The 26,134-nt window shown below is 44.4% G+C and overlaps 1 protein-coding gene across 1 annotated transcript in view; it reads left to right on the forward strand.

Annotated features, from left to right (window-relative positions):
• The first annotated feature begins 6,004 nt into the window (after nucleotides 1–6,004).
• The window catches only part of CD247 (CD247 molecule), a 68,389-nt gene continuing 48,259 nt past the window's right edge, over nucleotides 6,005–26,134 (forward strand). Inside the window, exon 1 of the mRNA XM_044916412.1 lies at nucleotides 6,005–6,155. Within this exon, the coding sequence (XP_044772347.1) occupies nucleotides 6,047–6,155 (109 nt within the window). The 5' untranslated portion in view covers nucleotides 6,005–6,046. The remainder of the gene's footprint in view (nucleotides 6,156–26,134) is intronic.

Consider the following 26,134-nt stretch of genomic DNA (forward strand, 5'->3'; position numbering starts at 1 on the left):
TTCCCAAGATTTGGAGACTTGTGTTTTTCCTGATAAAGAATTCAAAATAGATATTTTAAGGAAGCTATAAGAAAACACAGAAAGCGGGCACCTGGGTGGCTCGGTTTCTTAAGCACTTAAGCGTGTGCCTTTGGTTCAGGTGATGATCCTGGAGTCCCAAGATCGAGTCCCACAACCGGCTCCCTGCTCAGCGGGGAGTCTGCTTCTGTCCCTCCCTCTGCCCCTTCCCTTCCCCCTGCTCATGCTTTCTTGCTCGCTCCCTCTCTCAAATAAATAACTAAATAAAATCTTTAAAAAAAAAAAAAAGAAAACACAGAAAGATGATTCAGTGAAATCAGGAAAATGATAAATGAACAAAATGAGAAGTTTAACAAAGAGAAATTTAAGAAACAAACAAATTCTGGAGCTGAAGAATACAATGAATGGAAAATACAGTAAAGAACATCAACAGCAAAATAGATCAAGCAGAAAAGAGAATTGTGTATTGGAAGACAGGAACTTTGAAATTACCCAGTCAGAGAACAAAAAAAAAAAGTGAAGAAAGCCTATGCGACCTATGGGATACCAGCAATAAATAAATAAATAAATAAATAAATAAATAAATAAATAGTGAATTATTGGGGTTCCAGAAGAAGAGAGGGAGAGGGGGACAGAAAGCTTACTTAAAGAGATAGTAGCCAAGAACTTTCCAAATCTGGAGAGAGATTTGGATATCCAAGTTTATGAAGCTCATAGGTCATAAAACAAACTCAAAGAGATCTTCTCTGAGACACATTGCAATAAAACTATTAAAAATAAAAGACAAAGAATCTCAAAAACAACAAGAGAAAAGAAGCTTGTAACTTATAAAAGAACCCTTATAAGTTTATCAGCAGAGACCTCATGGGCAGGGAGAGAGTAGGATGATATATTCAAAATGCTGTGAGAAAAAACTGCCAACCAACAATACTCTATCCAGCAAAATTAACTTTCAGAAATGAAGGAGAAATAAAGATTTCCCCAAACAAAAGCTAAGGGAGTTCACCACCAGGAGACCTCCCTTACAAGAGATGCTGAAAGGAGTCCTCCAAGTTGAATGAAAGGCTGCTAATTAGTAATGTGAAACATATGAAAATATACAACACACTAGTTAAGATAAATGTATAGTCAAATTCAGAATACCCTAATACCATATTATGGTGCTATGTTAACCACTTAATTCTAGTTATAAGGGTTAAAGGACATGAGTATTAAAAATAACTGTAGCCATAATAATTTTTAATATACAACATAAAAATAGGTAAATTGTGACATCAAAAACATAAAAGGGGAGAGCACAAGGGTAGAGTTTTTGTATATGATTGAAGTTGTTACTAATGTAGACTGTTATATCTAAAAGATGTTTTAAGTAAATGTCATGGTAAACACAAAGCCAAAATCTATAGTAGATTCACAGAAGGTAAGGAGAAGGGAATCAAGCTTACCACTACAGAAAACCATCAGTTCACAAAAGGAAGGAAGCAAGAGAGGGATGAAAGAACAAGGGAACAACACAACAGCTAACAAACAATTAATAAGATGACAGTAGTAAGTCCTTACCTATCGGTAATTACTCTAAATGTAAATGGATTTAATTCTTCAATCAGAAAACAGAGAGTGGCTGGATGAATTTAAAAAAACAAAACAAAACAAGACCCAACTCTATGCTGCTTATAAGAGACTCACTTTAGTTTTAAGGGCACATACAGGCCTAATGTGAAGGGATGGAAAAAGATGTTCCATGCAAGTCAAAACCCAAAGAGAGCCGGGGTAGTTACACTTATATTGGACAAAATAGAATTTTTGTCAAGAACTGTAACAAATACAAAGAAGATCATTATATAATAATAAAGGGGTCATTTCTTCAAGAGGATATAACAGTCATAAATATACATATATCCAACAGCAGAGCACCTGAATATATTAAGCAAATACTAACAGATCTGAAGGGAGAAATAGGCAACAGGACAATAAGAGTAATCTTCAATACCCCACTTTCAACAATAGACAGATCATCCAGACAGAAAATCCATAAGGAAATGTTGGACTTGAACCACACTTTTGACCAAATGATCCTGTCAGACATGTGCAGAACAGTCCATCCAGCAGCAGAACACACATTCTTCTCAAGTGCATGCAGAACATTCTCCAGGATAGATCCTATGATAGGTCACAAAACAAGTCTTAGCAAACCTAAGAAGGTCAAAATCATACCAAGTGTCTTTTCTGACCACAGTGGTATAAAATGAAACATCAAGTAGAAGACGAAAACTGGAAAATTCACAAATATGTGGAAACTTAACAACATACTCCTGGACTACCAATGGGTCTTAGAAAAAAAATTAAAAATGTCTTGGAAGAAACAAAAAATGGAAACACAATATAACAAAACTTATGCAGCAAAAGCAGTTCTAAGGGGAAAGTTTATAGTAATAAATACCCCAAATTAAGAAACGAGAAAGATGTCAAATAAACAACCTAATTTTACACTTCGAGAAAGCAGAAAAAGAAGAACAAACTAAGCCCAAAGCAGACGGAAGAAAATAATAAAGATCAGAGAAGAAATAAATAGAGACCAGAGAAATAAGAGGAAAGACCAATGGAACTAATAGCTATATTTTAACAAAAACACAGTGACAAACCTTTAACTAGGCCTACCAAGAAAAAAAGAGAGAAGAATCAAATAAATAAAATCAGAAATGAAATAAGACATTATCCCTGATATCACAGAAATAAAAAGGATCATAAGAAATTACTATGAACAATTACGTGCCAACAAATTGGATAACCTAGAAGTGGATAAATTCCTGGAAACATGAAACTTACCAATATTGAATCATGAAGAAATAGAAAATTTTAACAGATCAATAATGAGTAGAGATTGAATCAGTAATCAAAAGTCTCCCAACAAAGAAAAGCCCAGAAGCAAATGTTCTCCCTGGGGAATTCTACCAAACATTTAAAGACTTGTCACTAGTCCTCAAACTCTTCCAAAAATTGAAGAGGAGGGAACACTCTCTAACTCATTTTACACGGCCAGCATTACCCTGACACCAAAGGCAAAAAAAGATATTACAAGAAAAGAAAACCATAGGTCAATATCCCTGATAAATATAAACACAAAAATTTTCTTTCTTTTTTTTTTAAGGAAGTTTTTGTTTTAATTCCAGTTTGGTTAACATACAGTGTTATTTTAGTTTCAGGTGTCACAAAAAAATTTTCAATAAAAATATTAACAAACCCAATTCAACAGCACTTCAAAGAATCATGCACAATGATCAAGTGGGGTTTATCCTTGGCATGCAAGGATGGTTTGACACATGCAAATCCATAAATATGATACACCACATTAATAGAATGAAAGAAAAAGTCATAAAATCATCTCAATAGATGCAGAAAAAGCCTTCAAAAATGCAGCATTCTTTTTCATGATAAAATCTCCCAATGAATTGGGTATAAAATATAAGAAACACAAACCATAAGAAAAAAATTGATAAATTGGTTATCATCAAATTTAAAACATTTTCTTTAAAAAATACCATTAAGAAAATGAAAAAGGAAGCCATAGATGGTGAGAAATTACTTGCAAGCACAGAATTAATATTGTTTGTTTCAGCATTATTTTTGTTTTGAGATATAATTCACATAACATAAAATTCACCATTTTAATGTGTAATCTCAATGATATTTGCTATATTCACCACCATCTAATGCTAGAATGTTTCTGTCAACCCAAAAAGAAACTTCTTACCTATAAGCAGTTAGTCTGAATTTCCCCTCTTCCCCATCTCCTGGCAACCACTAATCTACTTTCTGTCTATAATATGTGTTCTTTTGTTTGGCTTCTCTCACTTAACACAATGTTTTCAAGGTCCATCGTGTTGTAATATGTAATAATACTTCATCCCTTTTTATGCCTGAATCACATTACCTTTTGGGGATATACCACATTTGTTTACCATTCCTTGGTTGGCTTGTTTCCAGTTCAGGGCTATGATGAATAATGTTGCAATGAACGTTAAGATACAAGTCTTTGTGTGGACATGTTTTCAATTCTCTTGGGTATATGCCTAGAGGTAGAATTGCTGTATCATATGATAACTCTTTTTAACTTTTTGAGGAACTGTCAAACTGTTTTCTTTTTCCTTTTTTTTTTTTTTTTTAAGTAGGCTCTACACCCAGCATGGAGCCCAATGTGGGGCTTGAACTCACGACCTTGAGATCAAGACCTGAGCCAATATCAAGAGTCAGATGCTCAACCAACTGAGCCCCCAGGCGCCCTTCAAGCTGTTTTCTAAAAGGGCTTCATCATTTTACATTTTCACCAGCAGTGTATGAGGGTTCCAATTTCTTTACATCCTCACCAACAGGAATTGTTTATCTTTTTTATTTTAGTCTCCCTAGTGGGTGTGATGTAGTATCTCACTATAGTATCTCTCTATAGTTTTTTTTCTTTCTTTTTTCCCTTTACCCATCCCCCCACTCACCTCCCCTCTGGCAACCACCAGTGTGTATCTGTGTATCTGTATCAAAGACTCAGTTTGTCTCTTTTTCTTTTTGTTTGTTCATTTGTTTTGTTTCTTAAATTCCACATATGAGTGAAATCATATGGTATTCATCTTTCTCTGTCTGACTTATTTTCCTTAGCATAATACCCTCCAGGTCCATCCATGTAGTTGAAAATGGTAAGATCTCATTTTTTATGGCTGAGTAATATTCCATTATATACATCTTCTTTATCCATTCACCTATGGATGGACACTTGGGTTGCTCCCATATCTTGGCTATTGTAAATAATGCTGCAGTAAACGTAGGGATGCATATTTCTTTTTGAAATAGTGTTTTAGTTTTCTTTGGGTAAATGCTCAGTAGTGGAATTACTGAATCATACAGTAATTCTACTTATAATTTTCTGAGGGACCTTCATACTGTTTTCCACAGTGGCTGCATCAGTTTACATTCCCACCAACGGTGCACAGGATTACTTTTTCTTCATATCTTTGCCAACACTTGTTTCTTGAGTTTTTAATTTTAGCCATTCTGACAGGTGTTTTGTGATATCTCACTGAGGTTTTAATTTGCAACTTCCTGATGATTAGTGATATTGAGCTTCTTTTCATGTGCTTATGGCCATTAGTATATCTTCTTTGGAGAAATATCTATTTTGATCTTTGGCTAATTTTTAGGACAATAGTTTTCTTATTGTTGAGTTGTATTTATGTGTTGGTATTTTTAGTGGGATAGATTGATTCATTTACAGAGAACTGTGGTCTTCTTAAGATTATCAAAGACTATATGCTTTTCCATATACCCAGGTCCTTTCTGCATTCTTCAGTAACATTTTAAAGTTTATTTCATATAGATCTTATGCTTCTTATTATGTTTATTTCTAATTATTTATCTTTTTATTATTGTAAATTACTCCAATGGTTCAATTTTGACAACCAAAAAAGGCATTTGAAAAACTATGTGGTTCAAATTCAGGCCAAGTTTTGATCTGCAACCTCAGATCTACCCCAGCAATTTGCTTTACAGGGAAGAACGCAGACGCCTAGAGATGTTGAGTGACTTTGTCAAGGCCACACAGCGTGTAGGTAGCAGGGATAGGCACTAAAGCCCAGGTATTCTGTCTCTGCGTTTATCCTGACTCTGGATCCAGAGCTCTGCCATCTTACCAACCTCCATAAAATATGGCAAATGTTCTCACATGCTTTGTGAACTCCTATTTGCTTAGGGACTGACTTCACCAATCAAGATAGGAATTGGATAAAAATTTGACAAAAGTTAGGGGAAAAAAGGAGAGTAAAACAATGGCTAAGTGAGAGAAAAAGCAAAAATTTAGACACACACACACCTCAAACCCTCAAACCTCCAGAGCTTCCTGCCTATGAACCGAAAGGGGGAGTGTGAGTTGCTTGGCCCTGGGGGCAGGTGTGAGCCTTCTCAAAGGCCCCATAGTCTTCCACTTCCTGAGGAGGCAGCAGCAGAACAAAGCCCGCAGACTCCTTTGCTCTTCTGTGTCCCAGCCATGGCTGCCACAGCCTCGGCGTCCTGGCACCATCCTGGAGGAAAGGACAAGATGGCGTGGAAGGTGCTGGTTATGGTGGCCTTGCTGCAGGCACAGCTCCCAGTTACAGGTAAGGCCGGACATCTCGGTGGCAAGGAGCTTCTGGAAACTCTTTGTGCGTGTGTGTTGGGTGGGTTGGGGGGAGGGTAATGGTGGAGGGCTAGTGAGGAACTGGTGTGTCTTTTGAATCCTGTTCTCAAATCGAGGGGTGGCTGAGCAGGGGGGATCGGGCTCGATGCCGGCATCGGTTCCTCACAGCTGAGCTGGGCATCGGGTCAGAGCCAGCGGCCTGAACACACACCTGCCTCAAGGCCAGGTTTTTCCGGTGATAAAAGGGGAGAGGAAAGTCCACGGAGGGGAAGGATGGGGAGGAAGGAGGCAGAAGAGCCACGGAGGCAGGCCCAGTGTGGAGAAAAGGAGAGGGAGCATTTAACAGAAGCTGGATGAGATGAGAAAATGTCAGCCAGGCCATCTTTCTCGTCTTGGCATCTTCTTCTACCCCCTTGCTGGCTCCATCACCCAGCCCCTTTCCTTCTTCCTTTTCCGGCAAAAACTTCTCTTGTTGGTCAACCAGGGTCACAGCCGTGACCTAAAGCACCTGGATGGGGCAGGGACTAAGCAGCGGGGTCAACGAAAGGGGGAAGGGGTCTTCCTCGGGGTCCGTGTCACGACACAGCTCTGTCATGGCTGCCCCCTCACCCCACGGCCCAGGGCAGCCCTGTGACACACCCATCGCAGGCTTAGTGACTCACCCACCGCCCCTCACTGCAGGCAGCTCTCCATCTGAGGCCAAAAAGCTAGAGATGCTGACAGAGGGTAGGGACAGATGAGAGGATGTGACCTGTTAGTCACCACCAACCAACCAGCAAGAGAACTTACTCTTCACCTCGTTTGGTTCATGGGAGCCTGGCTTTTCTAGAATCCTTTCACTACCACCATGTTTTCTAGGCCAGGTAATGAGGAGAACGTGTGAAAAGAAGACAAAACAGACTGTCTTGGGGGATTGGGGCCACAGCATTTTTATAAGGAATGGGACCAGCCATATTTGAGTCTGAAGAAACAGGGAGGGTGGTCACAGGCAAACGACCTTCCCCCACCTCACAGGTTGCTTCAGCGTGGGAGAGCGTTTAGCGACAATGGTGGGAGGGCAGGAGAGGCCGCGGGCGCTTCTGCTCCTGACAGGGACCATGGCACAGCCTCAGCTTGGTGCCTCGGGGGTTCTGAGGCTAAGTAACCATGGGGTTTTCTGTAAGATCGCAGCTTTCTTCTCAGAAAAGCCTTTGTTGGGTATGAGTCACTTGGCGCTGTAGGGTGAGGGCTCCAGAGCAAGCCCCAGGCAGCCCATCCTGTGTGCAGGCGACAAGAGGACCACGGTAGCCTGTGAACTCCCTGATTTCAGGGGTGCGGCTGACGGCAACAGCCTCAGACCGTGGGCTTCAGGCCACAGAAGCTACTCTGCTATGCAGAGTTTCCTCACCAGGCCGTTTGTGTTGGCCTTGGGGCCAAGGTAGCAGCAAAGTAGGGGTAGAAGAGAAAAAGCGGAGCTGCTTGGGGCGGGGGGGGGGGGGGGGGTGGCCACCAAGAGCGGCAAACCAAATCCCACCCAGCAGACCAGACAGGGGCCGCGCCCATTACCACAAATGGCAGCACAGGAGGGAAAAGTTAGATTGGCTGGATTTTTCATCTTTCCATGCCCCTTCTTTGCGGGGGCGGAGATGGACATGTCAGCTACTCCTAGAGAAGGCTCCTAGACGAAAGTCCTTCAAGCGTCTCGCCCAGTTGAGGGGAGGGGAGCGGAGACTTGGGCCTTTAGCCCTGAGGGGTGCAAATGGCTCCATGTTGGCTTTACGACTGCGCTGGGCAGAAAGGCTGCTGGTGGAATTTGAACTGGGGCCTTCTCTCTTTTCTCGCTCAGTTAAGTCACCCGTCCCCGAACGTTTTTTAAAAATCCACTTTTTACTAAGATTTTTCCATTTGCCTTTTACGGAAATGCCCAGATCATGAGGATCAAAGCAAATAATGACCTAGTCTGTCTACATGAGGAGGTGTCCCCGGGTGAGAGTCTCTCACCACGGTCACTGGGGTCCGCGGCTGGAAGTGACAAAGGCGGTGTGCTTAAACGGCACAGACTCACTTCTGCCGGCAGAGCCGTCAGCTGCTCAGTCCCTATAACTGTCTCCCCTACGGTGGCCAAGAGTGCGCCCCGTGGTTGGCGTGGCCATCGTCCTGCGAAGCGAGGACACGCAGCTATGACACAAAATCTTGGGGAGTGCAGGTTCCCACGCTCTACTTTTAGGGAGGCAGCTGGAGGTGGTGGCAAAAGTCAGGTCAAACCCAGAATCCCAGTGCTGCCACTTTCCTAGCTGTGCAACCTTAGACAAGTTACTTAACCTCTCTGGGCCTTGGTTTTCTCCCCTCTAAAGTAAGGATAACTTTCCTTGCAGGGCTGTAAAGATGAGAAATGAATGTAATGTGCTTGATACATAGCAGACAGCCAAACCATGGAAGCGGTATTAATTATTACTATTATTACATCATGGTCTGTTTTCTTGTTCTCGGTATCTAGCAACAGGAAATGGAAACCCATGGTTAGAATTCTTAATTTGCTCTCAACTGGGTGGTAAACAGCACTGGCCATTCTCTCCATCGGTCGAAATCCAACTCATCCTCCTTTCAAGTTCTGAGCATACCCATTCTAGCACAGGAACATAGTGGTGATCCAGCAGAGCGGTGGGCCCATTCGTGAACAAGGATCGAAGCTTTGACAGGCCACAGGATGAGGATTAGAACGGCCGTTTTTATTTTCTAAGACAACTTACTCTGTAGGGGCTGTGCCCCCAAAGGGAGAACATGCTCCAAAATATATAATATAAATAGGGGGAAGAAAAGTGAGACAAAATCCAGCAGGTCGTCCCTGGTCAGGATGGCCACCCGGATTTTGAAGCTGAATGCTTGGTGTGCGTGCCCAGTGACCGGATAGTTAAATGTAAACTTCTCGAACACCAGATCGTTGCTTAAACTGCTTGGAGCTGGATGTGAGGGGAGCTTCTAAGTGATGCAGAACAAGAGGACAAGGTTTGCTTCAGTGGCATTCACCTGTCTCTGCTCATCCAGATGAGCGACTAATATTTTCTCCCTTGGCATTTCTCACACTTGCTGGTTTAGAGACCACAGCCGTGGCTGTGTGAGATGTCGCCCCATCCTGGGAAGCTCTTGCTTCGGTGAATGACCACTGCTGTATGTATTTAAGATTCTTTTTCTGTTTGCCTTTGTCTTTAAAAAATTAGACTTAACGTTTACTGGATGTACGCTTTTACTTTCCAGAGTCCCCAGGCATTGTGTCTCGTGTTTTATTTAGAAGGGTTAAGGCACTAACTCGGGAACTGTTTTGCATTAGGGCTGTCCAAACCTGCACTTCGGGAATCCTTTTTCTCCTGAGCCGTCTTTACCTACGGTCAGCTAATGGATTAAGTAAACAGCAGGGATCGGTCAACATAGACTTCTTCTCTGCTTGGGCCAACGTTAGCTCTTATTAACACTGAGCTGATGGTAGATTTAATCAATTTGAGCAAACATTCAGTCAATTTGGTTAAAAAATCATCACACCAGTCACTTGACACATTAGTTGAAACAAACCGGTTAGTCCTGTGGTACTGAGCCGTTCCTTCCAGCCTAAACAACATGAGTCTATGTTCCCTGAGGGAAGGGGAGCCTCAGTCTTGCTCGGAGAGGTGTGCGGTGCTTAGCCCACTGCTGGGAGCAGAGTCCACACACAGTACATGCATGCTTGTTGAATGAATTCAAAAGTGGATGAATGAAAGAAATCTAGATGTTTCCATGTGATTAACTTTAATGGTTTAGTGGGTAGGGAATACATTGGCGTGGCATTATTTGGACGTTTCATCTACAGAACTTAGCATTTAAATTTAAACCAAACAAAAAAACAGACGTTAAGCTGGTGGAGGGGACAGGGCAGCGTGAGTGAGCAAAATGATTCAAAATGAGTTGCGAGGATGGTTTAAGATAAAATCTGCTGTTATTAAAATTTTTGATGTAAAATTTCCGATATTTGTTTGTTTTGGACCTACGAACAAGATAATTTCATACGACTCAAATAATATTATATCTCAAAAATAAATCGATACACGAAAAACGTTCATTTTTCTGACTTGGCTTAAACCCTAGGGAAAAAGCAGAAAATAAACAAGGCTATCAACTGTTGGAGAATGTTGACCAATAACATTAAATGAGAGGTACCAGGAGAAAAATAATTTTGTGGATTATGGCAAAAAGCACAGTATCCAATTGCCTCAAAATATGGAAAGAAGAAAAAAGCAGGTTACCTAACCAGTGTAGTCTGATTTGGTCTAGGTTACTAACTAAGTGTTCCAAGTAGCTCTCGATGTTTTCCCCTCTCTTAATTCGAGGTATTTTAATAAAAATATCATAAACTCATTTGAGGAAATTATACATTGTTTAAATCCATAATCTCACAAGCTAGCCCAATAACTTTTCATTTGGACTTCTTTGTGTTCCACTCCAATATTTTTTATAAGTGTATACATATCTTTATGTAATTGCCATCATAAAAGCATTTCCGTGTGCTGTTTTCTTAGTAATCCATCGTGAGCATTTTTTATGCTTAGCCTTCACGATTTTTTGTTTTAAAGATTTTATTTACTCATTTGAGACACAGAGATACAGAGAGAGAGCGCATGAGCAGGGGGAGAGGCAGAGGGAGAGGGAGAAGCAGGCTCCCCGCTGAGCCAGGAGCCCGATGTGGAGCTCCATCCCAGGACCCTGGGATCATGACCCGAGCCGAAGGCAGACACTTAACCATCTGAGCCACCCAGGCGCCCCACGATTGTTTTTAATTACTATGTAAATTTCCATAGTTTATGCATTGTATTTTCCTACTCCTTTATTGTTGGACATTTGGGCTGTTTCTAATTTTTGTTATTATAGCTAATCCTGCAAGAAAATCTTTACATTCGTAGCTTTTAAAATTTCTTTTGAATTCCTTCCTTGGGCTTAATTTCTCCAGGATTGACAATGAAAGGAATTGGTTAAAGTAAAAGAACATTTCGCAGGATACTTTAGGCTTCTGTTGAAAACAATTGTCAAGGAAAGAGAATTTTTTCCTAACTCTCTGACCATCTGCAGTTGTTTCGGTCTTCTCTAGAGCAGCAACATGGGAAGGGAAAGAGAGGGCCATAGAGCTAGAAAGATCTGAATTCAAGTGGCGGTTCCTCCCCAGGCTTTCACTGAGGGGAGCTGCCGGCCCTCAGAGCCCGTTCTTCCTCTGTAAGATGGTGGCAGTGATGTCTACCTCCTGCAGAGGATGGTGGAGCAGAAATGCCACTCAGAAGTGCTGCACGCAGAAGGTGCTCGAAAAGCAGTAGCCAATACCATGGGGGCCTGAGTCTCCCAACCTGCAAAAGAGACAAAACGTCATTTTCCCAACGCGATAGCTGGGAACACTGGTACTGATATCTTTCTTTTTCTTTGTTGTTAAATTGCCATGCAAACTTGGGCACACAGCTCTCTCTGGGCTTTGGTTTTTCATCTGTGAGATGAGAGAGAGCTGAACATCCCTTTCACCTACAAAATGAATTGCATGTGTTCTTGAAATTATGAAGTTTTTAAGAACATTTACTTATCAGCCCCCACCCTCCTGGTATTGGCTCACAGAATCAGGAAACTAAACTTCATGATTCCCTGCAGCTCCAAATACTTTTTTTTTTTTTAATCTGGACTGCCACCTTATCACAATATTTTTAACTCTCTAGCAGGAGCCTCTGTTGTGAAAAATCCAAGGACAAAGTCCAACATTTTCTGCCTTGTCCTTTATGCTGTCCATTGACTGCAGATTTATCGGGGGCCACCCAAGGACTTGGTTGGTAAGGACTGACTTGAAGAGAAAGCAGATTGCTGTCTAAAGCAGCCAAATTTGCAGCAGGGGAAATGTTAGGAGCGTCCGCTGTCCACTTTGCTTGCCTGTTATGATTTGTGCTACTCAGCAGCTAATTTTCAGGCTCAAGGGGAAAAATATAAATAGAAAGCATTAGAACAAGGACAGGCAGGATCCTTGCCCCATCCAGACCATCGGTCTCTTAATGTAGTCAGACCTTTATATTTACAAAGTGCCTTCCTACGCCTTTACTTACTTGATCCTCATCACCATCCTATGGCAGGTGGCAGATAGAAGAGTAGGATTCTCTTTTCATAAACAAAGAAAATGAGGCTCAGAAGTTTGATGACTTGCCTAAGAGTGGAACCAGGCCCCAAACACAGTTTCTCTGATCCCTTGTTCAGGGTATGCATTCTCGAACATTCTATGAAGCCCTCTCCCACATCCTCGCTCATCAATTTGCAATGTCATATGCCCTGTGACTGAGCTCTGAGGCAGACTTCTGAAGGTATTGCCTTCAGTAAGTACTTACTCCTATTTCCCTCTCAATTTTTGAAGAAATAGTTATTTTGATGCTGAATATCTTCATGTAATATGAATTTTTCTGCTGAGTTTGAAATATTTGGTTGTTAATATGGAATTACGTTTTTCTTTGGCATGTTACTATAATTCTGAACTCACATTTTCCCACAAATCTGGGAAAATCCATCTTACCTATTTTACTCTTAATAAATATATCTATTTTGGAGCTTGTCTTGGGAGGGATGGCCACCCGTGTGCAATCAACCCATTTCCATGTGTACCCTGTCTCCACCACTGTCCTCCCTGTAGGTGAAAATCAAATGGGTAAAGCAAAATTAAATTAAATCATATTTGAGAGGTTTTGATTCTAAGTAATAGCCTGTAATTGATCTGTCTGATAAGAATGTATCTTCATACAATGTATAAGGCTTTGTATGTATGAGGTTTTCTAAAGGAACAGAGCACCATTATACATAGACTAAGTTGAGATTTTTTTTTTCATGAAATCCTCAAGGAGTGGGAGGATGGCCTTTGAATGACAAATGTCTGTAATCAGTTTTCAATTATTTTTGTCAGATCTTAGTCTTTTTTTTTTTAAGATTTTATTTATTTATTTGACAGAGAGAGATAGCTAGAGAGGGAACACAAGCAGGGGGAGTGGGAGAGGGAGAAGCAGGCTCCTGGCTGAGCAGGGAGCCCGATGCGGGGCTCGATCCCAGGACCCTGGGACCATGACCTGAGCCGAAGGCAGACACTCAACGACTGAGCCACCCAGGCGCCCCAGTCAGATCTTAGTCTTGAGTCCACTTGCATCTGCTTGATCTGAGCTCAGGAAGGGCAAACCCTTTCGCTGTTGACTGGCTCAAAACAAACCAAGATAAGAAATCCGAAGCAGAGCAAAATATGTGAAGCATTAAAGAACCAAATATGTGACTATCCGTTACCTTCCCAAAGTTGCCTAGGAGGAGGGCTGGGGAAAGGAGTGCTCAGGAGCTTCTGCAGGACCATGTGTAGGGCGCTGGGCTAAGAGTGGGTTGCCTTTGCAAACCTTGGGGTTGGGGAGGACAGCCCAGAATGTAAGCCTCCACCACCATGTAGGATATGACAAATTGTTCCTTCTCTCTGTTGCTGTAGATTCTAGAAGCTCAGCTGTGCGCTTCTGTGTTTCCCCAGGTCCCCTCCACGGGATACTGTACTGGTTCTAAGACATAATGTGCATGATGGGCCTGAGTTAGAACTGCCCTTTCATCATGCGGGCTGAGAGAGACGGTGGAGAATTGGAGAGAAGAGGTGTTATAGGGGAAAGAATAGAAAAGACAACCTGGAGGTGGGGGTGGAGGTTGCAACTTGTTGCGACAGGAGGCAGAATCACCAGAGCAAGCTGCTCCAGGGAGAAGGCAGCTGAGCCAAGTGAATCCACCTGTGCCCAAGCCCGGTCCTACGGGCGATGGCCCAGGGTGGGTGCTGGCAAAAATCCGTGCCCGTGTGTGTTGACCCAAGTGCTTGGGGGGGGGGGGGTGGGGAGAGGAGGAGTGCAGGGGTCTGTGCCCCAGGGCGCATGCTCGGGTGGGAGACGCCATTTGTGTATGTGTCCTGGTGTGTTCCAGAGTGTGTGTGTGTGCGTGTGCGCGTGCACACGTGCGCACATGCTTTGGTGCCCAGTGTTCGCACACTGCTGTGACTAGTGCATGCATGTGCTCGTCCGAATGCTGATGGGCAGGTCTTGTGTCTGCAGATACGTGTTTTTGTTTGGCAGCAATGAGTGGTTTTGTGTGTATGGCATGTACATTTAAGAGGAGGTCGGTGACAGCAGGACAGCTCTGAAGAAGGAAGGGCAAACGTTGGTTGAACTCACAGCTGGCCATCTGGGGAGGTGAACGGTAGGGCTGAGATGTCACTGAGCACATTCTAGGGATTCTGTGCAGAAGGGAGACAAGAAAACTTCTGCTCAAAGTAGAATCTCTAGGACCCTGGAGAGGTGGGGGTGGCCTCCTTATAGATGCAGAATCTCCAGGTCCCCCAACTTCCCTCAGGACTTTCCCATCTCCCAGGTAAGCCTGCTGTCTTTCCTTCATTCTACCTTTCTTCCTCCCAGCTCTCTCTACTGAGAATGCAGACTATCTCACGGCCACCTGTAGAAATCCTGTCTGCCCCCTTACAATCCTGTCTGTCCCCTTACAATCCAGCCCAGATGTATGTGGCTCTCCTGGGCCCACTGTTAACATTGTTATCTGCATTAAGGTGACAAAAGAAGGTGGAAAATTTGTTGTTCTTAGAACTCAGAATTAAAAACCCAACACAAATAGTTCCCTACAGTGAGCCTTTCTCATAGTGGAAGCCCAGCACACAAATAGTTTCAGGAACACTTACCCATCCGCAGAAAATGTTGCCAGCTTCCCCAAATTCTCACCAATTCTTTCCATAGTGGCCATCTTATGAGTTCTGATGAAAACAGTCAAAATGCATGTGACGCTTTTCTTTGTTTCTGCCCTGAGAACAGAATGGCAAGCAATCCAGTAAGGTTGTTTCTAGTGACCTACTTTGGCCATCGAGAGTTGGTTTTGCCAGACCGATAGTTATTTTTAATATCCAACTGTTCAAACCATCTGGTCAGCTACTGGACATATCAGTGAGTAAATATTAACCAAGCACCTCTCATGCACCCCTAGTCAAACAAAAGTCCTGCAGACGGTTGGCCAAGTGGCCCGTTGACCAGGCCAGTATCTTGAAGATGCATGTTGAGTGATTGAGAGCCTATGAGTAAAAGAAAGCTTCCCTGGTCCTGTAGGTCATGTTCTCAGGTTTTATGAAAAAGTCTTAATTTGTCTACAGGCTTGTTTCTTTATGGTCTGGCCTAATTTTCATCATTTTGTGAGCCTGTGCTAATTTCCATGCTGAGTTTAGTAGCAAAGGAGATGTGTATCTGGAGCTACCACCCAGGACTGTTTTGAGGTAGGCCAGAGAGCTTCAGAAATTCCCCCTTTGATTTCCTCAGATTAGAGAGAAATCTTTGTCTTTTCTCCCACTTAACTATCAACGCTTCAAAGCTCAGACCTATATAAAATACACAAATGCTTTCTGGACAAAATGAATCTTGTCCGTTTTCTTTGGATTTTAGTGGGAACAATAAAGATTGAGCTACAAAAGGTTGGCAAAGAGGATTATTCTTTTTCTTTCTATTAAGTGTAGAGGCTTCAAAAGAACAGCTCAGAAAGTCAAATAATTGTATCGGCTGCAGCTCACCCATCCATCTCCCTGCTGACCTGGTCTGTGAAATCCCCTTTAAAAACTTGGCCAGCTCTCACCTGCCCACGGCAAATGCTGTATTGTTAAATGTCCCCATACATAATTCCACAAGGGAGGCTGCTATAAAGCAAATTCCTTCCGTTTCAACAGAGCACCTCAAGGATAGCTCTTTGGGGTGAGGGGAGGAGTGCCTCTAATTTTCAAAGCTTTGTAATCTCATCTTGGGGAGGGAGCTACTTGAAAACCAGAAATGGGTTGTGAATAAAGTTATAATCACAAACTCCTGCAATCTAAAGGGACCAGCAGGAGGATGTGGAAGGGGAGAGTTAGAGAACAGTTTTTTATCTTCCTGGCTATTTCTTGATTTCATTGGTTTGGAAAAAACACATCCGTTAGCTTCTAGCTATGGCTCTAAACACAAGGTCTCTGACTTGGAGCTGATCTAATCCCTGGTTTGTTTGCAGACCATAGCTTCCTCAGAAAATTCCTGTCAGCCCTTTTGAAGAGCACAAAATGGCTCCTCTGGGCCAAAGGATACAGAGAGGGTTTGGCTATTTAGGCATTTTTCATTTGGGGTTTGAACATTTTCTTTTTCTTTTTCTTTTTTTTTAAATTTTATTTATTTGACAGAGAGAGACAGCGAGAGCAGGAACACAAGCAGGGGGAGTGGGAGAGGGAGAAGCAGGCTTCCTGCCAAGCAGAGAGCCCGATGCGGGGCTCGATCCCAGGACCCTGGCATAATGACCTGAGCTGAAGGCAGACGCTTAACGACTGAGCCACCCAGGCGCCCGGGTTTGAACATTTTCTAGCAGCATTTAAGCCGGGAGTGATTTCAATTTAAAAAGAAGAAGAAATCTAACTTCCAAATTGGTAGTCATCTCAAATTCAGTACAGAGTGATCACCCAAGGAAGCCAGACTGTGCTGTAGGGCATCCTCTCTATGGTCCTGGATGCTCCTCCTCCCGCAGGTTTCCTTCAAGCCCCCAGTCCTTCTCCGTCAAGTCTGACCCTGTGTCATCACCTGTCTCTCCTACCACCTCCATTCCCTCTCTCGAAGGTTTGAAAAATCAGAGAGAATACACAAGTCACATGTAATAGGATTTTAAATTATGCAAGTTCAAAATAATGCAATACAAAAAATTAATGTTTCCATTTACGTGCGCTATTAAAAATAATGTGACTCTAATTTTACAATTATTCCTATGAGAAATTAATTTTGCAAAGTCGCCGGGAATGCACCTCTCACTTTGTGGAACTCCCTTGTTATCAGAAGTGGCTTGTGGTCATATCATGATTAAGTCAGGGTGGGAGTCGGGATGCTGCCAGTGAATTTTACCTTCAGTGACAGGAAGAGGACATGGAGTCTCTCTGGGAAGATTTTCTATGATCGAAGTGGGCGTGGCCTGATGTGGCCGAATCACAGGGTATTCGAGCTGGGGAGGATAGGTATCTTCCAGATCCACTTCCAGATTTTACCAGGGAGGAATGCTTGCCCAAGAAACCAATAAACCAGCTGAATGTCACATAGGCAGCAAGTGACAGGGTCAGTACTTGAACTAAGGACTTTTGGATTCTTGCTCGGGCTTTCAGTCCTCTGGGCCAGCAGGTTGCTGTAAGGAAATGGTGCTTCCTGAGCTGGCCACTTGGGTCTTAGGGGCCTAGAAATAGGCACGGCACATTGGAATAGCAACCACAAGAGAGCTCAGGTGGCTGGGTGCTGTTAGCTCAGTCTGCCCGTGAGGCCCCGATGATGGATTGCAAACTGGCCACCTCCGTGAGCTGAAAATATACTTGGGAGAGTGTTGGTTGAATTGTTTAGTAATGTAAGGATTTATTTTCTATTTTTTAATTTTATTTTTATTATTTTTAAGATTTTATTTATTTATTTGAGAGAGAGACAGAGATAGCGACAGAGAGAGTGTGAGCAGGGAGAAGAGGGAGAAGCAGACTCCCGGCTGAGCAGAGAGCCCAACGCGGGGCTCGACCCCAAGACCCCAAGATCATGACCTGAGCCGAAGGCAGATGCTTAACCAACTGAGCCACCCAGGCGCCCCAGGATTTCTTTTCTAATTTAGCCATTTTCATTTGTGAAAATTTTCACTTATTGAATTTGCATAGAATGAACATACATGTTTAATTTTCTTAAAGAGAGACATGCCCAGATTTTCCGTTTCAGTTGTTCACCTCCCTAGCGTGGGCAGGAGTGATTCCTAGGACTTGGAAGGATTTCCCTTGCAGGGTTTTCTGTGATGCCATCTCCTGCCTGTCACCCCATTCAGGAGGGAAAGGCAAATGCCTTCGTGTGGGTAATCAATGGCATCTCTAGCTTCTCTACTGAGATTGTCTAGGACCATGGTGACCACAGAGACAGGGACCCACTGATCGAAGATTCTGGCAGCTGAACTTGCCTCTGATAGTGATAGGGCGTCTGTTAGGTGCATCTAGTTGGGGAGAGAAGATTAAAGCGAAAGAGAGAAACTCAAGTAATTTTCCTATTAGTGAAGAGAGTGTGTTTTAACAATATATTTCATTGTCAGAGACATTATCAGCGATAGAGAGAAAATTCAGAGCATAGCCATGCCTTAATTCATCCTGAATGTATCTGAGCAGCACGACGACATGTCAGATGCCGCAGGTGATAAGTCCCAGATGCTGCGCTCCTAGAACTCACACATCTCAGGGGCTGATGGATGGGTCTGACTGGTTTAGTAAAGTGACACAAGCTGCAGGGACAGCTAACCCTTGTGGAGAGGAACTTGCTTCGTGTGTCGTTCACATGTTTTAGGTCATCTAATCTTATGGCCCTTTTACTGGTGTCCTCATTTGGCAGGTGGGGAACTGAGGCAGCGGTGTGTGGCTAGCACATACACGAGCTGTGCTTTGGCCCCAGGCAGCCTGCCCCTGCCACCAACCGTGTTGCTTCTGGGTGGGGGATAAACCTGACATTTCTCATGAACTTCAAGGTGGGGGTGGGGGGACCAGAGGTTTGTTTGCCATGTAGAGAAGGGAGTTGCAAAGGACAGATCAGGTGGATGGAACACCATGTCCCCACCCAAGGAAACCAGCAAACTCACCAGTGAGTGCTCTCAGTAGCCCCTCACTGCAATCCCGGGACCCTCACTCCGCACCCTTGGGGTGGGTCCTGGGGCAGAGAGCCTGCGGCGTCTCCCAAGTTTTCTATGATGGCTCAATTTACTTGCTTTGCACACTGATTGCCATTCACCATGATGTGGCTCAGTGAGGAAAGAGAGGCATGTGAACACCCAAGAAAGGCACAGGGGCTTCGCCATCAGCATCATTAAGGGAAGGACACTCCCAGCTTAAGACATAAACATTCATTTCCAAGCGGGGTGGCTATCAAGCCCCTGCTGAAATGGGTGGCACAGATGCAGATTATGGGGTTGCTGAGCCAGCTCTGTCCCCTCCCCACCTCCGGAAAATGGAATAAGTATGTCAGAAGGGAGGGTGCCTCCCATCTTGGGAGCTCCGGGGTTGCCCTTTAGAAAAACATCGCCAGCACATTCTGCAATCTCGAAATGAATCTGAATGGTAATTCGAGCATCGGGGTTTGTTCTGGATATTAGACAGTTCTGCCTGCTCCCGGACCTCCTCTTCCTTGCTCTGATGTGTCAGGGCCACGGCCGCGGGGGTCTCAACTAGCCGAGGGACCTGCTGGTAGCAGGGGGGATGCGGCAAGAACAAATAGTTGTGTTTCCAGGTCACACCTGCCAGGGGCCTCCACTGTGAGGCAGGGTGGTCCTGGTTTTGTTCTGAGTCAAGAAATGCTTCGAACCTCTTCTCCTTGGGAAGAGTCCCTAGGAATTGGCCATTTCTCTCTGTAGCTTTCTTCAGTCGATGAGCATTTGAGAAACTGGGTGAAGGTCAGCCCTGACTTGCAAGGAAAGGCTATGTGAATGTGTTTTAGTTAAGAATAAGTTTTCATTCTAGTGAGACCTGTTTGTTTACAACACAGGTGTATAGGCCAGGACTGGGGATGACCTTGATTTTCTCTGCTGTTGCAAGAAGAGTGAGTGAGTGAGTGAGTGTGTGTGTGTGCACGTGTGAGAGAAAGAGGGGGTCAGAGGTGGGGAGTTAGGAGTCAGGGAAGGTACAGGAAGATGTAGTAAAAGGATATTCATGAGAAAAAAATACTCTCATGATTCCTTTCCTTTTTTGGTTAGCAACCATTTCTCATTTTGTTACAATGTGTAACCTGGTCTTCCCTCATGGGGGGGGGGCGGGGACTGTTTCTCAGACTCTTCTCCCTGCTTCTTGGTCTTGCTTAGACCCACCTCTGCTCTGAAGCTTTTGCAGCCCACCCTAGCCCGCAGTCACCCCGTCCTTCCTCAGCCTCCTGAGGCGCTCACTGTCTGCCTACTCCACGGATGGTGAGGAGCATGGGTTCTGACGTCGCATTGCTGGGTTCAAACTCTATCTTCAGTGATTTTTAGCAGTATGTCTTCGGGACACCTAAAGGCTCTCTGGATCTGGCACTCGTCATCTGTGTGATGTGGGTAATAATATTTACCTCAGAGGGGTTTTTTGAGGAACAAACCCTGTAATGCATGAAAAGTGCTGGGCTTGGTGCCCAGGACCTAAGTGCTTGATATACGCCAGCTTATAAGATCATCGCACCATGCTATCCTTGATTGCTGACTCATGTCATCATCTGACTCTTGTATTATTAACTTCTCATGTAGTTACGCTTTGCTTTTCCAACGGAAAGATTCTTGAGGCAGGGATTCTGATGTTTGTTTCTCTGTGTTCCCTATATGCCTAAAGTATTTACCATTGGGGTCCCTCAGATGAAACCCAGTGGTTAGGCGGTGGTTAGCAAACTTTTTCTCCAGAGGACCAGATAGTAAACATTTTAGGCTTTACAGGCCGTATGGTCTTTTCCACAAATACTCCACTCTGCTCGTGTAGCACGTCTGTAAACCAAGGAGCATGGTGATGTTCTAAGAAAACTATTCACAAAACATGCAGCCACTCAGATCTGGCCACGGGCCATACTTCGCCAATCCTTGTTAAGAGCGATGATCAGAAGTCGGATGCTTGGGTGCAAACCTACCTTCACTATTTCTTACGCCCAGTTTTCCACCTCTGGGTTCGAAAGGAGACCCCGTCAAGAAGGGTGTGCCCACCTCTGCATGTGCCCCTCGCCTAGCACCAGGGGGCCACGTGAGGGGGCCTCCTCGGGCAGCCACACAGCTGGAGTGGGTGGCTGGCTTCAGGGAGCAGCAAGCACAGATGCCAAGCTTAAAATAAAAATGGCACCTGCCTTCAAGGCCGATGCCCTCTGACGGAGGTGAAATGGAAAACCCGGAGTGATTCGCCGGCCCGAGAGATAAAAGCGATTGTTACTCTTCTCTGATTGGCTCTGTTCACGGATAGTTTAGTCATAGGGGTTTCTATTCTCAGGAACTCACAGCACATCGCGAATGATAGCTCATTCGTTCTCAAAATAATTCTCCTCTGCATAACAAGACTTTACAGGCAAGAAAGGGGAGCAATTATGAGAAACCATGTGTGTCAGAATCACTACAAGTGCTTCGAGATCATCAGATGAAAGTTCATTACGACCACGTACTGGCCGCTTCTCCAATTCACAGCAGAAGCTGGGTTGTAAGGAAAGGGTGACATGTGCTTTTTTACACTTTTTTTTTATAGCCCTTGAAATTGTGTTGATTTTGAAAATGAAAATCCAGCATCCTTGTCAGTTAAGGAAAGACAAAAGCAGACAAAAATTAAAGAGCTTGGCTCAAAGTGGGAAGACTTACTGTAGGACAAGAAAGCACAGGGTGATGCCAAGACTTGGTCACTTGGAATAAGTCAATCAGAAAGACAAGTATCATGTGATCTCACTGATATGTGGGATTTGAGAAACAAGGCAGAGGCTCATGGGGGAAGGGAGGGAAAAATGAACCAAGATGAAACCAGAGAGGGAGACAAACCATAAGAGACTCTTAATCTCAGGAGACAAACGGAGGGTTGCTGGAGTGGAGGCGGGTGGGAGGGATGGGGGGGCTGGGTGAGAGACATTGGGGGGGGTATGTGCTATGCTGAGCGCTGTGCTTTAGGTAAGACTGATGAATCACAAACTTGTACCCCTGAAACAAATAATACATTATATGTAATAAAAAGGAAAAAAAAAAGACTTCATCACTTGGAAACCAGAAAGCTGTGTCATAAATGTTGTCTGCCTGATCATCCTAGCCTTCTTGTTGTAATAGGAGGTACTGTCCTCTCAGATGCAGTAATCCCCTTTGGGACACGATTAAAATAAGTTGAATTCAATGTTTCATTTCATGCTATACAGAGTATCTCTCAGTGTAGCATAAGAAATAGGAGAATCACCCAAGAGAAACTAACATAGGCAGCGATCATGTGAGAAAATCAGATACAGAGAATCCACCCGCCCCATGAGGGAGAAGCCTTCTGTGTGTGCGTGATCATCATCATGCAAACGATTAAATCATACTTTGTAGTTTTGTCAACTGCTTTTATGTAAATTACTTTGTGAAAAATCCACAGCTCTCTGGGATGTGCAAGCAGAGCCCCCTCCTACTGGTAGAGAAGCTAAAGCTTAAAGAAGGTGGTTTGTTCAAGATCAGTTATTGGTAGATTAGGAATCTGAAATCCATTCTTCTGGATCCAAACCCAAGCTCTCCTCCTACGAGTTGCACGTGGGTGGGCGATGTACATACCTGTGGCTCAGAGAGGTGGTGTGCAGGGGGGTGAGTAACCTTATAGAGAAGAACACACGCTACTAAAATTTGCACACGAACTTCCATTATTACACATATTTTTCATTTTCTGTTTCTTTTCCTCCTGGAGGTTAAATTTTCCATTCTTGATTTTAACCCAAAGAAACACTAAGTAAGATGGACCACTCTTGAATAAGACAAACTGCCTAAAATACACAGTGCCCACTGACTAGTCTAACAGGATATGGACACCCTTGATCACAGCTAACCCCACCGACAAATTCCCAGGAATAAAATAGCTGCTCTTTCTGATATTGAATTAATCTCCAGTTGCATAAATCCTTTTGGATTGAGTGCTTGCAGCAGGGTTTCTCAACTTCTGTGCTATGACATTTGGGGTCAGATGAGTCTTTGCTGTGGGGGGGGCTGGCCCGTGCATGGTAGGATGTTTAAGAGAATCCCGGATATCTACCCACTAGATCCCCATAGCACCTCCAAGTTGTGACAACCCAAAATGTCTTCAGACATTGCCAATATCCCAGGGGGCAAAATCTCCCCCTGGTTGAGACCCAGTGACTGAAGCCATAATTTTTATTTGTAATCATTCAGTGATGGGTTAGGCTATGATGGACAATCCAATCTGACTTCATTTTGGCCATTAAATTGACCAGCATAGGAGGTTAGCAATTAATCCATTGCTAATCACTTTCCCACCATTAGTTGAAATGATGGCTTCAGGGATGCCCTGTGAGCATGGCTTTTGGAATGGCCATAGGGGGACAGCTGTAAAGCATGGAAAGCGGTCACTTGACATTGGGTGTCCACAGTTAGTAAGTGACTCCTTCATCTTCCACCTGCGTTTCCATCTAGATGGTGGGATCGAGGGAGGTCAGTTTCAGTAGGAAGTGGGAAGAGGAGAGATTTACGAGGCAACCAGCCCCAAACTGAAATTCTGGCTTTAGCGCTACCTAGCTATGTGACTTTAGGTGAGTGACTCAACCTCTCTAAACTATCTTGTCTTTTGTAAAATGAAGATAACTCTACCTACCTTGAAGAGTCACTGAGAGAATTGGAGATAATGTATGTAAAGGGCCCAGATTGAGCTAGGCACGTAGGAGCAGTGTAATAAATGTTTTCTGTTACTATAAATTAAAAAAAAAGAAGGCCTGAACAGAAAAGTACAAGTGCTGAATGGAGTTCCTGAGGCACGTCCGTGGGAATGCCAGAGGCCATGTGTATCTGCGGGTGACCTCTCGGGTCTCCCGATGACCCCGAAGCGTGTGCTCTCCCCAGCCTCTCAAGGCCCTCTGCACCTGGCCTCACCCCAATGTCCCTGCTCCTCTGACTCTTGCGGGACCTGAGCATTCCAAAATGGAGGATTGGGAAGACACGGAAGATGCCAAAGCATTGTTGGCTTAGCAGCTAATCAGTCTTGGGGTGTAACCAACCAAGGTTAGGAGCCACAGAGTGATCAAAGTGTGAACAGATGGGTGGATGGGAAGGCAGCTCTTTGGCAAGGACTGGAGGAGAGACTAGAGGACAGGAGGGATGGCAGAGAGCCACACAGGCCAGGACACCCAAGGCTAAGGGGCTGGCACCTGTCACCCGTCTGCAGCGGGGTCTCTACTAGGCACCAGGCAGAAAGGGCCAGGTCTTCAGTAGACTATTGGCCAGGACAGCCCTGGGTAAAATGGTGAAGAAGGCTTTTCTGGCACCATCTCTCTTCCCCTTCTGCATCATAGAACCTCTGCTTGGTAAAGGATCTCCTAGGTCCCAATCAGTCTCTCGCTGAGAAAGGAGGTGGCCGTCCTGAAGCCGGGGGCTGAGCCAGCAAGATGCTGTAGGTGAAGTCAGGTCATGGATGGAGGTGGGCACCCCTTAAACTGGGATTTCTGAGTGTGTTGAGAGTTTGTGATTCTAGATCTGCAACCCAGGACTGGCCCTCAGCCCAGTGCTCCCGCTATGCCGGGCTCCCTCGCTCAGCCCCATGTCTTATTAATTCTAAATTCCAAGATAACAGGTATTCAAAGAGATCAGGATTGTTTCCAAAACAAATACCAGCAACACTTACAATCTTCTTGTCCTTATTTATTTCATCCTGCTCCTAAAAGGAGCAATTAATCACTAAGAAGGTTTCCCCTGCCCTAGAAGCCTAAAGAAAATGAGAAATAAGCAAAACATGACCTGGAAGTCACCCATGCCACTGCTTATTCTTATTTAAAATTGGATGGATTTAACTTTTGCTTTTAGAACCTAAAACACACGCACTTTAAAAGAAAATATTTTTCGTAGTTCAATGTTTACAAGGTCAAAGCACACTTACCGTGGAAAGCTTGGAAAATATGGAAAAGGACAAAGAAAAAACAAAAAATCATTTTTTACAAATTTGCCACCAAGACTCATGAGTATGTTGGTGACTATCCTTTGAGGTTTGAATATGTGCACTTAGTTTTGTAACTGTGTTTCTCACTGAGCAATAAATCATGGCCATCTTTTTTTTTTTTTTAAGATTTTATTTATTTATCTGACAGAGAGAGAGGTAGCGAGAGCAGGAACACAAGCAGGGGGAGTGGGAGAGGGAGAAGCAGGCCTCCTGCGGAGTGCGGAGCCCGATGTGGGGCTCGATCCCAGGACCCTGGGATCATGACCTGAGCCGAAGGCAGATGCTTAACGACTGAGCCACCCAGGCGCCCCAAATCATGGCCATCTTTTGCTGCTATTAAATATTTCTCTCCATCAATGTTTGTTAGTGCCTACAGAGTGTCACATTTTATTCTACCACTGCCTATTGTCGGACATTTAGATGGCTTCCCATTTTGACACATTATGAGCAGTGCCGCTGTGGACACTCCTGTGCATTTATTGGTGTCCACGGTTGGGGTTATCTTGGCAGTGGAAGTGTTAGGTCTTCTCTCACTGCCAGTGCCCCTGCTCCCTGGGACCCACCTCCGGTGCCTTTGTGGCCCAAACTTTACGTGCCCCATCTTCTTTGGGAAGCTTCCTGAATTCCATCTGATGGAGGTCTCACATGAGACATGGTACATACCATACCCCTCCTGGCTGCTCCCAAAGCAAGGAGGTGATGACCATTTGTGGTCATGGTGGTCAAGACCAAGAATTGTGTCATCCCTCCCAGGCATTTATGATGGTGGCTGAGGACCGCTGTGGACACAGTTCTCTCGTGCAAAGACATCTCTCAGGAAATGCAGAGAGGTTCTTTAGAAACAGTCCCCCATATCTCAACCTTCCAACCAGCTCGGTCCCTGTTTAGACTCTTCTCTTGCCGAAGAGTATCTCCGGTTGTGCTTTCTCTTCCTGCCACGCTGTGTCCACCTCTCAGCCCCACTCAGGAAGCCCTGCATGTCACTGGTCTGGTTAATTGCTCTCTTAGCTCAGCACCCCCGAGCTCCAGCTGCCTCCTCCCAGACCCTTCTTCCTACCCCTGCCTTACTCCATGGAGAGAGGCAGACCCTGCCCAGGATGGAGCAGGCTTCGGGACTCTGTGGTGAGCTATTGCTTTTGAGCAGCTTCTTAGCCAAGCAGAACCCCGTGCTGACCACAAGACGAGGGCTCAGGGTGGGGTTTGGGGTGGTGCACAGGGCTCCCATGGTCCTGCTGCAGCGCATGCAGACCCAGCGAGGTGCAGCGCTCGGAGAGTGGGAG

This window comes from Neomonachus schauinslandi, chromosome 6, assembly GCF_002201575.2.
Source record: "Neomonachus schauinslandi chromosome 6, ASM220157v2, whole genome shotgun sequence".
Taxonomy (NCBI): Eukaryota; Metazoa; Chordata; class Mammalia; order Carnivora; family Phocidae; genus Neomonachus; species Neomonachus schauinslandi.